Here is a 15,937-nt window from a genome sequence, read left to right as displayed (position 1 = left end):
CAAACACCATATGTACACATGGTTCATTGTGAGGATTAACAGCCATGACCTGCTCAATTGTCTCTATCTCTTCTCATTTCCACGTATAAAATGTGAGGGATTTATGGAGTTGAACAGATGACGTTGCTTGGGATCTTCTACCGTCGACACTGCTTCAAAATTCCGCTCTTGAGTTTCTCGTAGTTTTCGGTGAAATTGTTGTCAATGGTCGCTATAAACTCCTCATCATAGACCTTTTCTAGATCGGACGTTGATTGCAGCGTTTTAGTGGAGATCGGAAAGATCTTCCTGGATGCCGCACGGAATCAAGGTAGACAACGGCGAAGATGCCGATATGTGCAAAATGATTGAGGGATTCGTATCAGACATGGAATTAAGAGCAAATGGACGCACCTAAAACATGAAACCTAACTCTGATCGTTCATCATCATTTTCACTTGCTTCATAGCGTAATAGATCATGTCTGAGTTGTACGAAAACCTACAGTGAGTGCTGCTTGGAGGTTTGTTAGAAGAACACTAACCTTTTCCAGCTTAGCTTCAATGATGGATAGGCAATTTTCAAGATGAGCTTCATCGCTCATCATGGATGGATGATTTGATTATCCATGGCAACAAATTGTTGATTGTGCGATTTGCGCAAGAAGTAGAACCTCTGTCAAACCTAACCCTAGCAATAGAGGGAAGAGAATTACATATAAAATCAGACAAGACAAATGCTGAAGAAAACTCTTCATTTCGATATCATTCATAAATTGTCTTACAAACTAAGCTAAGTTTGTTATTGTAGTAACAAACATTACAGGAAGACTAACGGAACACTTAACGGTGAAACCACACAAATGAAATTGCTAACTAACGAGATCAACTACAACTGCTACAACAGACTATATGAAAAGAGTATCATATCACAATTTCCCTAACATAGCCCAAAGTTTAAGAGGTTGCAACATGAAGAAGCATAAAACCTTGAAATAAAGCGATCCCTTCAAGTGTTTGAAGGATTCGATCGACTTGACAATCAAAGACAGAAAAGAGACGTTCTGGACCCAAGACCCAAAACCCACCTGAGAAAGAACTCAAAGATGCAAATTTCCCTAATTTGCCAATGAGTCACCGATAATTTCTCAAAATTTTGACTTGAAAACGAAACAGACAGGATGTAACACAAGGTTGGGGGAGCTTTATAACTTGCTTGGTATCCTCAAAAAAATTTCCATAGCAATTGAGATTCCTTACTGCTAACCACCTTGTGCCAATGCCAACGGCACTGAGCTTGCATCTGTTCAGATGCAGGTCAGGCTTTATCAGACCTCACACCCAACAGCAGACAATAACGGAAAACAACGATCGACGCATTCCAACACCAGGCAATGTTTCTCAAACAACATGCAGGTTAAACCAGGCTGCTACAGTTAGCGGGGTTAGCAGGGTCAGGGAAGATAAACTGGTTGCCAGTTCTTAGTGCACATGATTGTTTATGCTTAATCTAACACAAATTTAGACGGAGATTTTTAAGACACTACTTTACAAAGAGAAGATGCGTTCTACCACAATTATTACATGACAGTTTGTTACATAATCTGATGTGCAGGTTACTTGTCTTCCAGTTTCTAAGACCTCTGCTCCATCTTTAAGCACTTGGCACTCTGGTTCCTGTAACCATATCGTTTTCAAGTGAGGAAATGACCAAATTGTACGTTGCCTCAGTAAAAAATCAATCAAGTAATTATTTTCATTAAGTTCTATGATTTCAACTAATATATTGCAGCTTATCAGAAGAAAAAAGAAAGAAATAGAACAATAAATGCAATAATATGATAAATGCAATGCATGATAAGCTTCTATTCTTGTTTTGAAAACACATGGTGAAGAAGATGCCATGTTATGAAATATTAACTGAACTCAAGGGCATGAAACAATGTCTAAGAAATTTGGCATAATTAGCAATTCTTTGACAAGGCACACATAGCTCTGTTCACATATAATATCTGCATCATCTGAATTTCAAGTCACGCAACTAAAATTGCAGACACATATTCAAGGTAATATGACTTATCCACACTTCCTGATAGACAAGTAGAAGTAGAGTTGCATCCATTAATATTATGCACAAAAACTTTCCTGATCAAACTTCCTTGTCTCCACTGCTCTTGAACTAGCTCTTCTTTCTCATGAAATCTGTATTACATGGTACAATTCTTACTCTTCCTCACCCATTAAAATGTTTACAAGCTAAGATCCATATATTAATAAAAACAAAAACAAAAACCAAGCAGTTCTCTCACAGCAGTAAAGATCTTCCCAAACCGCCAACAGAACCTAATATCTCGTGCAACTATAAAAGGATGAGTTGGTAAACAAGGTAAAACATTTTTTGTCATAAGGAGTAACAAATGCATACTAAGACAGTTACGGCCAAATAACTGACTGATCCCTCAGAGACAGCAACACTCTTGCAGATCCGGAGATCCTGGGCCCTGCTGGCTAGGATGGATGTGAGACCATGTAAGGAAGGATGAACCTTAGTTGCACCCCATTATTTGCTAAGTACACCACACTCTAAATAAACCCCAGTTAAAATTAAAAAAATTATGAGTTCACCCCATTTTGTTCTTTTTTAAAATTTTACAAATTGCACCACATAATCTCAGCCGTTGGATCTCACCAACGACTGAGATTAAAGAAAATTAAAAAACAAACCAAATCAGATTCATCTTCAACCCTAGCTTTCCCTAGCTCAAAATTGCTTGAATGATAAAGGATCGGATGGCCTCGATTCTCAGAGTTCTGGTTCCATGATTGTTTAAAGAAAGCTTCAAGAGGAATTGATGGACTTGTTCAACCAGCTTCAACAAATATGGAGAAATCTATATGCTATAAAGGTTTCCTGGAAGATGCTTGCACCAAATAAGACACGTGTTCAAAACAGCTGACAGCACCAAATAAGACATGTGTTCAAAACAGATGACAGATGCAAGAGATTACATGGGCTTGATGAGCTCCCTGTTCAAAACTCCATGGCACATGAATCCTGAGCCCTTCGATCGACAACTCCGTGACGTGTTCAAGGTACTGGACAAGGACAACACGGGTTACTTCACCGTCTCGGATCTGTGCCACATCTTGACCACCAACATTGGGGAGAAGCTGGAGCCTTATGAGTTTGATGAGTGGATCCAAGAGGTGGGATGTTGGGTTCGATGAGTGGATCCATGAGGTGGATGTTGGATTCAGGAGGTGGATGTTGGGTCCGATGAGAGCGTGAGGAGGGAAAGAGAGAATGTGGAGGAAAGTAGGCTCAGGAGGGGGTGTGTATAAATGAGGGTTTTTTGTGTTTTTTAGGGTGTAGTTAGTGAAAGCTGGGGTGCAAATAAGTCATCATAAGGAAGAGGACTATCCCAACTTACTGCCCGTTAAGAACTTAGAATATATATATATATATATATAAATGATGTGAAAAGCTAGGTTGAATGACAAAGTAACTAACCTTAACATGGTATCGAAGCAAGAGGTCTTGGGTTCAAACCTTAGCTTCAGCAATTTAAACTCCAATTTATTATTGCCCCAAGTGTGAGCCTTTGTGTGTTTGTTGTTGCCTTAGTGTTGGGCCTTGTTTGTTGTGCACGTGTTGGGCCATCAAAGTTGTCCAGCCCACACGTGAGGGGGAGTGTTGGAATAGATATATACATATATAGAAGAATTCTCACATGCATACCAACTATAGCCACCAATTTTACGCACTATTACACTCCAAATCCAATGGCTGATGATAAAGCATAACAAAAGTGGGGACCGCACAATTGCTTTGGGACCCCGTGCATCTATGATTGAAGAACAAGTACGTAAAGTTGGTGCGCATGTGAGAAGAGCTTTATATATATTTATGATGTGAAAAGCCTAAACCCAACAAGTTAACTTGAATGGCAAAGTAACTAATATTAACACTACGTAGCCAATGACAACAAAGAACTCATGACCATGGGCATTTTAGAAAAAGAAAAACTGTCAGTGTGGAAGTTACCTGTAACTATAGAGACCAGTAGAAAAATTGAACATTAAATACGAACCTTCAATATATTCCCCTCTTGCGTTTTGGTAAAGTCCACTGCTCCAATAAAAATGAAACTCCCTCCCGCAAAGTTGCCCGCCTTCCATCCTTAAAGTTCCACAACTCTGAGGTTACGTAATTTGCACTAGGGTTGTATTCAACTATCTCAATTAAAGCAGTTGTCACAGCATTATACACTTCATCACCAAACTCATTCTTTAGAGCTTTCAATTTCTCATCTTCATTGTCAATTATCCTCTGAAACAATTAGAACAAGGAAAAAAAAAACTGATTTAAGTCAACAATGCCAGAAGCAATACCAAGAAGCAAGTGGGGAGCACTTCGAAAAAGAAGAAACTATATATATGTGTGTGTATGCCAGAGTCCATGATCTTTCTTATCCCTTCTATCCTTTTTTAAACACAAAATAATTTAATTAAGGGGCAGAAAGACGGTGCAATCCAAAGAGAAAGAACAAGGCTACAACTAGACAAACCTCAACAAAAAAATAATAATATAAGTACAGCATGACACCCCAACAGACCCTGATTAGGCTACATCTAGAGAAATTTGGTCAAAGACATTCTTAGAATATTGAAAGCCAATTATCGATGAAGTCGTCCAGAGAAGCTTTTTTGACAGAGAACATCCTGTTGTTCCTCTCAGGCCAGATAAGCCAACAAGTAACTCAATTTAAATTTTAAACTGACCAGCAGCTTTCCTTAAATTCTGTTCATACCAAACCAGCCCCAAGCTATCAATTCCAAGAACAGCTTGTTGCCACTTGCCAGTGACCCCAACTATATTTCTATCAAAGTTTTTTGGTCTCCCTACTCTGTTCTTATTCTCACCAACTTGAAATTCCTCAACTCCTTGCACACCACACTAATATAACAACAATTTATGTGCGCGAACCATTTTACACGATTTTTTTCCCCAATTTTCTCTTTGCTAGGTGCTACACCAAACCTAGCTCGAATGACCTCGTTTCTTACTTTCTTATGCTATCCTTCCTTTATTGACAGTTTGACAATGCAGTATGTACATTTTGCGAGTCCTCACAAGGAGATTGCTTAGCGAACAATCTCTCTCACCCACCCCTGTCCAGACCAAATTATAAGAAGTTAAGAACTACATAGGAAAGAATCGAACACATAAGAACTAAATCACACCAACTTATAAAAGTCTAGAGATTGAGGGGGAACAGTCTGTAAATTTTTAGAACTGAAACACATTTTACCTAAATAGGGGACAATTACAACTTCAGATGCCATTTCAAAGAGCAAAAAAAATTCATTTATCCATAAGCATGAGTATTAAGATCCTATTATCCTAAGACAATAACATACAGAGCATAGTATGGACTAGACAAAACTTGCGTAAAGAAGAAGCTGCAGGGCTAGATATTATCATTTTATGAGATTGAAGAAAGGCAAACCTCAGTTTTCCCTCCAACTGTTATGACTCTGAAAGGATGCCAATCTGGATCTTTGAGATATTCTTCCCACAATGAGCACAATTCAGATGCTTTATCTTCGGCTTCTTCATGGTTATATTTTCTTTTCATCACTTCGTGGAATGGTTTGTTATTAAGTTCTCCCATTCGCTTAACACCAATATAACCACGAGTTGATATTTCTTTCAAACCCTACAAAAAAAAAGTTAATTAGTAAATCTTCCCACGCTAAAGAAGCTAGTGATGTAGGCAAGAAAACTTCAAGGAGAGACACGGTTGACAGGATGTATAGTAGTGCTGCATATTATAAATCAAACTAATACCAGGGAAGATGCTTGCATAAAGGATTTATTCTACTTTCAACCATAGTTTTAAAGACCTTGAAATTTATGAGTAAAACCCCCGATTTAATAATTTACGCAATATACAAGCTAAGTAAGTGTATTTCAAAAAGCTCTTCTGCAATTGCTTCCATTAGTCGTTTCATCAGTTTATCTAGGTCATTTGCAGTTCCCTAACATCTGGTAAGATGATAAAAAATGAAGATATACTGTCAATTTAACTTACAGAGCCATTTTCAAAAGTTGTACAAAATAAATTTACCCACGTTAATTAGTTCTTTACGTGCTTCCTGCAGCTCCTCATTGCTCTCATGTTCCCTTACAATTAGTGTTTGGTTCAATGCATCTAAATCTTCAAGCTCCTCTTCCTTTTCTCTCTTGTTCTTAAGGATTTCCTCCACTTCTTGCATGACTTTCACATCGCCATCAGCCAAGTGCTTCTTGACATTTAACTTTCCTCTCATTTGCTCAATCTCCAACTCCAGAGTTTGTTTCGCATCCAGCTGCTTCTCCAGCCGAATGATCTTTTCATGAAGAACCTCCTTTTCCCTCTAAAAGAAATTATTGTCCCAATCACATCACCAGTCTATTCCTTAAATAATAAGGAAATATAATGATTGAGGTTTAAGCACCCTAAAACATATATAATACCTTTTGGTCCTCAGACAATTTCAAGACGCTTTCGTCTGCCCTCTGTTGCTCCAAAGAAGCACTTTGCAGTGAGCTATTTCTAATGGCATTCTGAAAGAATAATAAAGTTAGTGTTGGCAAGCACATCCATCGCCTACATATCAAGCATTTTAAAAACTCAAATTGATAGTGCAGCAGCAAAGAAGCTAGCAGATCTACCAAATTTTTCGATGCCATCTCTTCCAACTGAAAAAGACAATTATGGCAGAACATGCAGAAAAATCCACTTAGCAAAAAAAATACACAATTTACCAAACTGCAACTGCTTCCAAACATAATCATGTGGCTGTGTAGTACACTAGGCAGCTCAACTCTTAATAACACAGTTCAATGTGAGAGAACAACCATATTGGTCAGGTAATTCGGTCAACTAGCACTTTTCATATCATGTACCTTGACGTAACCGTTAGAGACCAGCCATCCAATTACATAAGAGGAGTGGCAGGATAACATATGTAGGAATCTATGTATATAAATATGTAATATACACAATAAAGAGAGGAAATGAGGACAAAAGATTGGGAGACTCATTGTAAAGTTTGCAAAGTGCATTGTCCACTGGACCACTACACACTACCAAAAAAGGACATTCTCTGAAAAGGCATGCCTGTTTGTATCCGGAAAGGAGATATTTGCATAATTTCTAAAGAAAAAGGGATAATAGATAGTTGATTATCACACAAACATGGGGAAAATAGCTAAAAGCCTGCTTCGCAATTAGATGAATACCGCATCAAAGAGGAAACTGGGAAAGACAAAAAAATAAAAAAAAAATAAACAAATGAAAACCAAAGATAGGACATGGAACCGTGTCACATATATCTTTGGCTCCGAGATGATGGCTCTCAGGGAATGTAACCACATCCTTGTTATAAATAAAGTTAATCAAGACACTCTCTAATGACTAGAAAATTACTATATTCAGGGATAAAAGTGCAACAATCAATCAAAGAATTGGTCAAATAGTACCTTTTCAATCTCTTCAGAAAGCCTTTTCCTTTCACTTTCATTCCGGGCCTCACGTTTTTCCAATTCTTCAACACGTGATTCCAGCTCTTTTTTGTGAGATTCCAATTGGATCTTGAGCCTCTCATGGTCATTAAAAATCCTCTGAAAGTGATCCCTTGCACTCAGTTGCATTTTTCTTACCTCTATGAATGTGAACAAATATACCATGAAAATAGTGTGATACCAGGAACAATATTCTAAAGTAATAAAGAAATTTGGCAGCTGAGAAATACAAGAGCTAGAAATATAACACGGCCAGTTGCCCAAAGAGAGATAATGACTAGCTTTTTCACTATCCAGTAATGCAGAGTACAGAAAAACAAGACCTGGGCCTTATAGCAAGTCAAACCTTCGTTGTAGGATTTATGAAGCAAGTCTTTCTCCGCCATCAGTCTGCCGAGATTGACTGCAGTTTCATCAAATCGTGACTGCATCTCAACAATGTGCTTCATCTTGACCTCAATAATGTTTGTAAGGTTGGATACAAGTCTATTTTGCTTTCTTTCTTCTTCCTCCATCGTTTCAGAAATAGATTTAAGGTCTCGACTTTTTTGCAATTGCTCTCCAACAATGCTCGACAAATTGTAATCATCAGCCCGAGCTACCCAAGCATAAATCCCAGATTTTTCAGCACCATTTGCATACCAGTCCCTTTTTCCATGATGATCAGCATCATAGGCCTTCTCAAATGACATGGCATTATGTAGCCCAGGCCAATCCTTGTGGAATTCGACAAGAGCACAACCTGAATGGCCCCTGTAATTCCAGAGTGGAAGAACTCTTATTGGGTTGAAGCCTCTCTTTGTCAACTCATCCCTCAACTTGGAACCACTTTCTCCAACATATCTCCCATCCTCTGCCCTTCTAGTTGGAATGTTAACCAAAATACCTGTCCAAGGCCACACAAACTTCTCATCGTGGCCACAACCATCAAGAGGATCAACCACAGCCACAGGGTCTGATGGACCACCTCCATTCGCTAGATCCTTCTCCAAATATTTGACCAAAGCTAGATGATGAGCCTTCTCCTTCGCACTTCTTTTGTTTGAACTACTCTTGCCTACACCAGAAGCATGCTGTAGAAGATCCTTATAAAGGTAGTCCCGCTTTCTCTTCTTCGGACAGTAAGGACAAGTAAAAGTCTCATATGATGTTTTCACGGAGTAATTTCCTTTTTTCAATTCTTCATAAGATTTAGCTTCGTACTCTTCCATTTCAGACTCACTGATACCTGTCCAAGGCCACACAGACTTCTCATCGTGGCCACAACCATCAAGAGGATCAACCACAGCCACAGGGTCTGATGGACCCCCTACATTCACTAGATCCTTCTCCAAATATTTGACCAAAGCTAGATGATGAGCCTTCTCCTTCGCACTTCTTTTTTGTGAACTACTCTTGCCTACACCAGAAGCATGCTGTAGAAGATCCTTATAAAGGTAGTCCCGCTTTCTCTTCTTCAGACAGTAAGGACAACTAAAAGTCTCATCTGACGTTTTCACAGAGTAATTTCCTTTTTTCAATTCTTCATAAGATTTAACTTCGTACTCTTCCATTTCAGACTCACTGATGTCTGAGATATCCTCATCTGAGCCCTGATCCTTCACACTGGCCATTAAAACTTTTTGGACGGCACCTGAAAAATGAAAGAAATATTAATTGACTCAACTCCTCATATTTTTCTGATTTACACAATTTGCATCTATTGCAAAGGAATTTTGTGCAGCTGGTAGATGATGTGATAAGATTCTTGATTGAGCAACCAATAACAGATTACAAAAAAAAAAGGTTTTTCTCTGGATAGCTTCCTAGTTCCTAATTCTAACTCCAAAGACCAACTACAACCAGAAAATTACCAAAATACCCATCACACAACATAATGTAGCTGAGTAACCAAATGCAATGTTTTAAAAGCCAAACGAGTGATCGACCTGGTCTGGGGGGCATGACCGATTCAAAAGACCTATCACACAACATAATGTAGCTGAGTAACCAAAAGCAATGTTTTAAAAGCCAAATCAGTGATCGACCTGGTCTGGGGGGCGTTACCGATTCAAAATACCCATCACACAACATAATGTAGCTGAGTAACCAAAAGCAATGTTTAGAAGCCAAACCAGTGATCGACCTGGTCTGGGGGGTGTTACCAATTCAACCGGTCTGGTCTGACTGGTCAGTTAGTATTTTTTTCCAGCTATTAGGAAAGGATTTAGGCATTTAGCATCTGATTATAATCTGACATCACAAAAATTAAAAGCTACAGACATACTTGTACAAAAGCTAACATACATGGTGATGGTCACTTAAAATTGAATAAAGTATGTGCTTCCTTAGAAGAGAATCAAACAAGGAATAAACAAAAATATAGACAATGAAGTTCCAATTATCCATTACATGTTCCATTCATATCAACTCTTTATTCTTACTATACACTCCATCACATGCCAACAATCAGGACGCACTTACATAAAAGCAAGTACTCTTGCAGTGGATTGACATTACTAAATTGAATTAATGGGTCAGAAGTAGTGAATAATTGGACTCAAAAGTAAATTGAAGACCAGCAAGGCAGCAATGCTTTTCAAAATCAGCCGGTAAAATCTAAAATGTAAAGAAAATGACAAGATTGCCAGCTAAGGTAGGCTAAAAGTCTGGATTCTAAACAATGCTACATAGGAAATTAAATTATGCTATAAAAGGAAAACGAAAATAAACTATTGCTTAAAAATATGAGAAGCTCACCAGAAAATCAAATATAGACAATGAAGATCCAGAAAACAAATCCCTGTTCAAATTTCAACACAAGTAACTTCAGCACAACCACAAGAGTCAAAGCCCTAAACCCTGACCCGGAATGCAGGTCCAGCCAAAGACAGATTTTTCTTTAAGGGAAATTAATGGGAAGTAATGGCATTAATTAGTAATGACAAGTGTAAAACAACAAAATAATTGCATGATAGTTACCGATTACACGAGCACTGGTTCTCCACAGGCACTGGTTCAGTGATTCTACACAGGCAATGGTTCTCCTATTAAATGAAATAATAGCAGTGGTGATCCGTGATCCGCGGTGATTCAGCGTGGTGCACGAGCGACAGTGCGAGACGAGCTGCCGGTTAGGGTTTCGTCGTCGTGTTCACGGTTTAGGAACGTCAGTTGTTGAGGAAGAGAATGGAGAGACAGAGGGACTCATGTCACCTGACAGGCCGACACCTGCCCTCATATTTGTATAATAAACTAGTCGGACTCCCGCGCATGGCGCATCCATTTTAGTTAGAATAATCTCAATCTCTTTTTAAAAGCCGATAAATATTATTTATTTATAAAACTCATAAAAAAAAACAGTTAAGAGTCAAAGCAAACTAATAAAAGTGAGAGAGTCGATATTTGTACATAATATTGGACTCAACACACACAATTACTTAACACATTCTTAATTGGTTTTCAGTACACACATTGAACTTCCTAAAGAACCCCATATTAATTATAAAATATTTAATATCCTAAACTACCCTTTTTCCCACCCATATATCTCAACTTCCTTCCTTTAATAATCATTAAAAGATTTTTGACAGTTTTTTCCAAATCAATTCTGTAGATTAAGTTTAGATAGAGGAGAAATAGATATAAAAGACTTGATATTATTGAATTATATTAAGGAGAAATAGACAAAAAAAAAATTATTGATTTATTATTATATTAAGGAGAAATAGATAAAAAAAATACTTCCTACTATTGATTTATTATACATCATTACAGACACCAATTTGTGAACTTGTGATAGCATGGAGTAAGTTCGACAATTAATAGTGGAAGACATTGAATTCTCTATCATAATATTGTTCTTGTAATCCATGAATATTCAATACTGGGAGAAGATGGAAGACTAAGAGAAGATAGGATGCGAGAGAAGAACAATCCTTCATATAAAAATTTAATTAAAAGATTAGGGTTACAAAGTTAAATTTAATTTAATTGTATTGAGTAAAAAATATGAGTGCAAAAAGTAGATAGGTTTTTAAGTAATTTCATTTAAGGATAAAATGATAAACTAAAATATTTAAAAAAAAAAATGTGTGTATTGAGTTCAAACTTGTGTGCAAATATCGACACCCTAAAAGTGAGGGCCTAAGGGCCCAAGCCAAAGTAAGAAAAGTTTTAGCCAATGAACAAAAGCCTCTTCTCCAGTTCTCCCCATCCATCGTTTTCCACTATTCCGTATTCATATCTCATCATTCTCAGTCTCACGACTCTCCCCCCTTCTCAGATCGAGCGATCGGCAATGATCGACTGATTCTCTTATTGTGTTTGTTGACTGGCGAGAGTTGAGAGAAAGCTTTAGGGCCGACTGGGTTGCAGCCTTGCAAGTAATTTTTCAATTTTCTAGGGTTTTTTTTGTTTATCAATTTATCTTCATGATTTCTTTTCCCAATTTTCATAATAGTTAATCTTTTGCAGATTATTATTAAAATCTAAATATTATATGAATACTTGCTTACTTGATGTTGGTGTTATTTGGTGATTTGGTGTATTTGCTGTGCTTGGTGATGGTGAGAACCATGCCTGGTGCTTGGTGAGTGCCTGAGTGGTGTCGTGCTTGTTAGTTTTTTAGTTGATTTTTTTTTCAATTTCTTTTGCTCAAATTTTACACATTGTCATATGAAAAAAGTAATTATTGTGGGTGTTGAATTGATTTTTAATCATTGTTTGTGAGAAATGGTATCATACTGTTTCAAATCTATTTGCAATCTATCAATTTTCATTTGCATTGCTCATCAAATTTGATATGAAATTTATTATTTTTATTGTAATACATATAGTTTGAATAATAAACTAATTTTCATAGGCTTGATTTGGTGGTGTGTCGTATATTGTATTTGTACTTATACTTAAAAATAATAATAAACTCATTTTAAAAGACATGTTATTTAGAATTTTAAATAATTTCTTTTCGTGATCAATGCAACTTTTTTCATAGTTTATACAACTCTACCTCTATGTTGCACCTTATACATTTTATTTCTAGCTTCATATTTCCTCGAATGTATTTCTCTTAACCTTTCCAATATCGTCTTTCTTGTTCAATGCATAGTAAATCAACTAGGATGTTCTTGCGATCTCATCTTGTCATCATTCTACTACATTCTCTTATTGTTTTCTTTCTTTTTTCTTTCTCTATAAGCATAGATAATAGAATTTCATTTTCATTGTTGTCTTCATCCATTATTTGTGATATTGTCAAAATATATAACAATATTGGTTGATAGGTAGAAACGGATTCTAAAATATAAGTCATCCCAACACATTAGCATTCATATGAAAGAACAATTTCGTTCTTATTAGAAGTTTTGCGTTTAGGTTTCCATGTTGTTCAAGATCCATTAGAAAATGAATCATGTATCATATAATTTGCAATAGTAGTATAAACAATTTTATCAGTCGAATAATCAGGGATCTCTGTTGAAATGATCCTATCCGCATGCTCTACACTCGGGTTCTTGTCATCACTACGTAAAAAAACTAAGATATGAGCATGAGATAGCCCTCTTTTTTGGAACTAACAGCATACAAAAAAATTATAGGAGAAAAATTGCATTAGCCACTTAATATAACCAATGTATAGGTTTTTTTTATAAAATCAATAAACTATCGGAGAAAATAATGTTAATTAAAGAACTAAGACATTCAACAGATTGACTTACTATTGTTCTTTCGAAAATTTCTTTCTTCCTTAAATCACACATAAGCTTTATATATCTTAATCTCAAAAACTCTATTTACTATATCCAGTCTTTTTACAGAATCTGTTTGTCTAATCTTCTCCAACATATATCGAATTTCTGGGCATTTGGGATTACACATGAAAGTTGTAAAAAGATCGAGATAACCTACCCATTGACAAATAATCATAACATCTTGATAATTTTGAATCATGTACCTCAAACCCCCGGTATGAGTAGATGGCAATTCGCTTTCCAACATCTTCCGCAATAGTATCACCACACAACGCTGCATTCCTCAATTCATCATATAACTCAATCGTTTCTCTTCAATACACGTATAAACATCTAAACAGATGTTCATAACCAATCAAGATCGAAGATTCCATCAATCTTGGTTGAATTCTAATAGCATAATACCCACACAAAAACTGATTAAACAGACATCCATAACCAACCAAGATTGAAGATTCTATCAATCTTTGTTGAATTCTAATAGCATAATATTCACACATACTAATAGTATCCAGCATAATTGCCTTTGCACCTAAAACCACTCTAAATGAAATATTTGACATATAATCGTCTTCTCCGCAAGATAACAATAAAGGATATTGCATTGACATAAAGCTTGAATACTACTCGTTAATATGCTTTAAACCCTCACTAGGATGCTCGACAATAACATCCCTACGCACATTTTCAAGGCTGAAATCTCAAACAACCAAACATTTAACTTTAGAACACGATGGTAAGTTGTACTCCCGACCATTATGGCTACGTGAACTATACAAACACATTCTACAATATAACATATCAAATTCAAAAAACTTATCTCTTGCCAATATGTAAGTCAAACAGAGGTCTACTATGGAGACAATAGCGGGCTTTAGGAGAGCCGCACAATAAAATCGATGGCATTGGCCAAGGGAGAGTCGTTGGACAAAAGGAGAGAGAACTTAAAGCTCCAATACCATGTTAGAGTGAGAAAGAGAGAATTGTTGTATATCTTGAATTAAGTCTTAGGGTTACAAGAGTATAAATAGAGAGAGCATAACGAGTAAAATACTAAACTACCCTCAAGACAAACATAAACATAATATATCTCTAACAATTCACGATAATTAATATATATTAGCTGTATCAATATATGGTTGATGATGATGATCCTTACGATATTTCTTTGTTGTTGATTCTTCCCTCGACAATCTCATGCGCAAGTAACTCTTCTTTCATAGGTAAAAATTGAAGGTCATGTTACTTTGTCACTTCCCCATAAAAAGAACTTAGCATTATGACCAATAAAAAGCGATTGCTTCACACTGAATTGAAATGACAATTGCTTAGATTGTTTAATTACATATTAGAATGTACATCTCACCCAGAACTCCAAGATAAAAGGAAAACGATTGAAAATCCAAGCATTTCAGGTAGCAAGAGTTATGCCTCTGTATTTCATATTTAAAAATTGTCAAAGATGAACACCATACAGTCACAATTGTCTAAAAGATACATATTTACTAAAAGGATGCGGTCAAAAAAATGGAAGTGAAGCCGCCAGGAATCTCCAAGCGAGTATGGAGGAATGGGAGCAAAATGGGCGTCCTTAAGGGGCAGGGTCAGAAAGAATTAGCGGATGGGTTGGAATGGCGTGGATAGAAGGACCGAGCGCCCCCGGACGTAGCTGAAAGGTGAACCGGGTAACCAAAGTCACGGTCAGAATCAAAGGTAGTTCGCACATATATTTTTCATCACAAAAATACAATGATAAACTGATGGGAAAAATGATACATAATAACCCAATGTACATGCTGTAAATGAAAAGAAAATGCACACATCAAACTTTCTACCAAGATTAAATCATCATAATAATAATAAAATTGGGCAAGATTTGAAAAATCATTCAATTTATTGGAAAATCATACATGTTTTGTGCACTTGAATAACGAACTTTGCTTGTGCATACACCTAATTATTCCCGTCTTAACCCTTAAGAACGAATTGTTATTGTGGATACCCCAAGGAAATCCCGTTTCATGATATATTAAGAGTACATGATGTCTTATGTGAGAGAGATTAGAAGAAGATTGGTGCTTTGGATTTGGAATGCCTATTTTTTTTTCTTCAATAATTTCTCATGAGATTCCAACACATCTTGCGAAATCATGGCGTTTTTAAAATCGTTGTGAGATGATGATGGTTCCATTGAGTGCTAACCAAATCAGTGAATCGATGACAGGTAGAAGACGAAATATTGGACTTGAGTCTTTTTTTCTTGGCTTTGGAAAATCTAGCTTGGAGATGTCGTGAGTGCTTGAAATGGAGATAAGTAGTAGTGAATCACCACCTAAAAGGAATAACAATCCAGGTGTCAAAATAAGATAAACATTGTTTAGAGCCTCTCCTTTATGTATAAGGATAAATATAGATACATACATTATATTTTAACGTCACACTTCACAGTCTCACATAGTCATAAGCTAAGGCAATAAAATCCATCTTACAAATTTAAAAACCAAAAATTAAAACTCTAGAGCCATAGTTGACGTATTTCTCGTGGTGATGGAAGGTGGATTTTAGATGAAATAATCATTGCTTGACCCTAGATAATATAGAAATATGATTATTATCATCTATTTTTTATCATTATTTTTTTTGAAAATTCGATTCCC

The 15,937-nt window shown here is 36.4% G+C and overlaps 1 protein-coding gene across 4 annotated transcripts; it reads right to left on the bottom strand.

Annotated features, from left to right (window-relative positions):
* Positions 1-1,333: 1,333 nt before the first annotated feature.
* LOC120006130 (protein INVOLVED IN DE NOVO 2-like) lies at positions 1,334-10,791 on the bottom strand. 4 transcript variants are annotated; one of them, XM_038856037.1, is made up of 9 exons: positions 10,510-10,791; positions 10,288-10,389; positions 7,895-9,181; positions 7,507-7,688; positions 6,499-6,588; positions 6,114-6,398; positions 5,489-5,698; positions 4,070-4,308; positions 1,519-1,655 (listed from the first exon to the last, which is right to left on the bottom strand). In XM_038856037.1, exons 3-8 carry the CDS (start codon positions 9,159-9,161, stop codon positions 4,072-4,074), a joined length of 2,271 nt encoding a protein of 756 aa, XP_038711965.1. In that variant the 5' UTR covers positions 9,162-9,181; positions 10,288-10,389; positions 10,510-10,791; the 3' UTR covers positions 1,519-1,655; positions 4,070-4,071. The 4 variants fall into 4 exon arrangements, with proteins under 4 accessions (XP_038711966.1, XP_038711965.1, XP_038711964.1 ...); XM_038856036.1 differs by having other exon boundaries at positions 10,288-10,330; XM_038856038.1 differs by lacking the exon at positions 10,288-10,389 and having other exon boundaries at positions 1,334-1,655; positions 4,070-4,158; positions 5,488-5,698.
* Positions 10,792-15,937: the final 5,146 nt, after the last annotated feature.

Source organism: Tripterygium wilfordii, chromosome 9 (genome assembly GCF_013401445.1).
Source record: "Tripterygium wilfordii isolate XIE 37 chromosome 9, ASM1340144v1, whole genome shotgun sequence".
Taxonomy (NCBI): Eukaryota; Viridiplantae; Streptophyta; class Magnoliopsida; order Celastrales; family Celastraceae; genus Tripterygium; species Tripterygium wilfordii.
The sequence above is the reverse complement of the archived record's forward strand: the minus strand, read 5'-3'. Positions and strand labels throughout refer to the sequence as shown.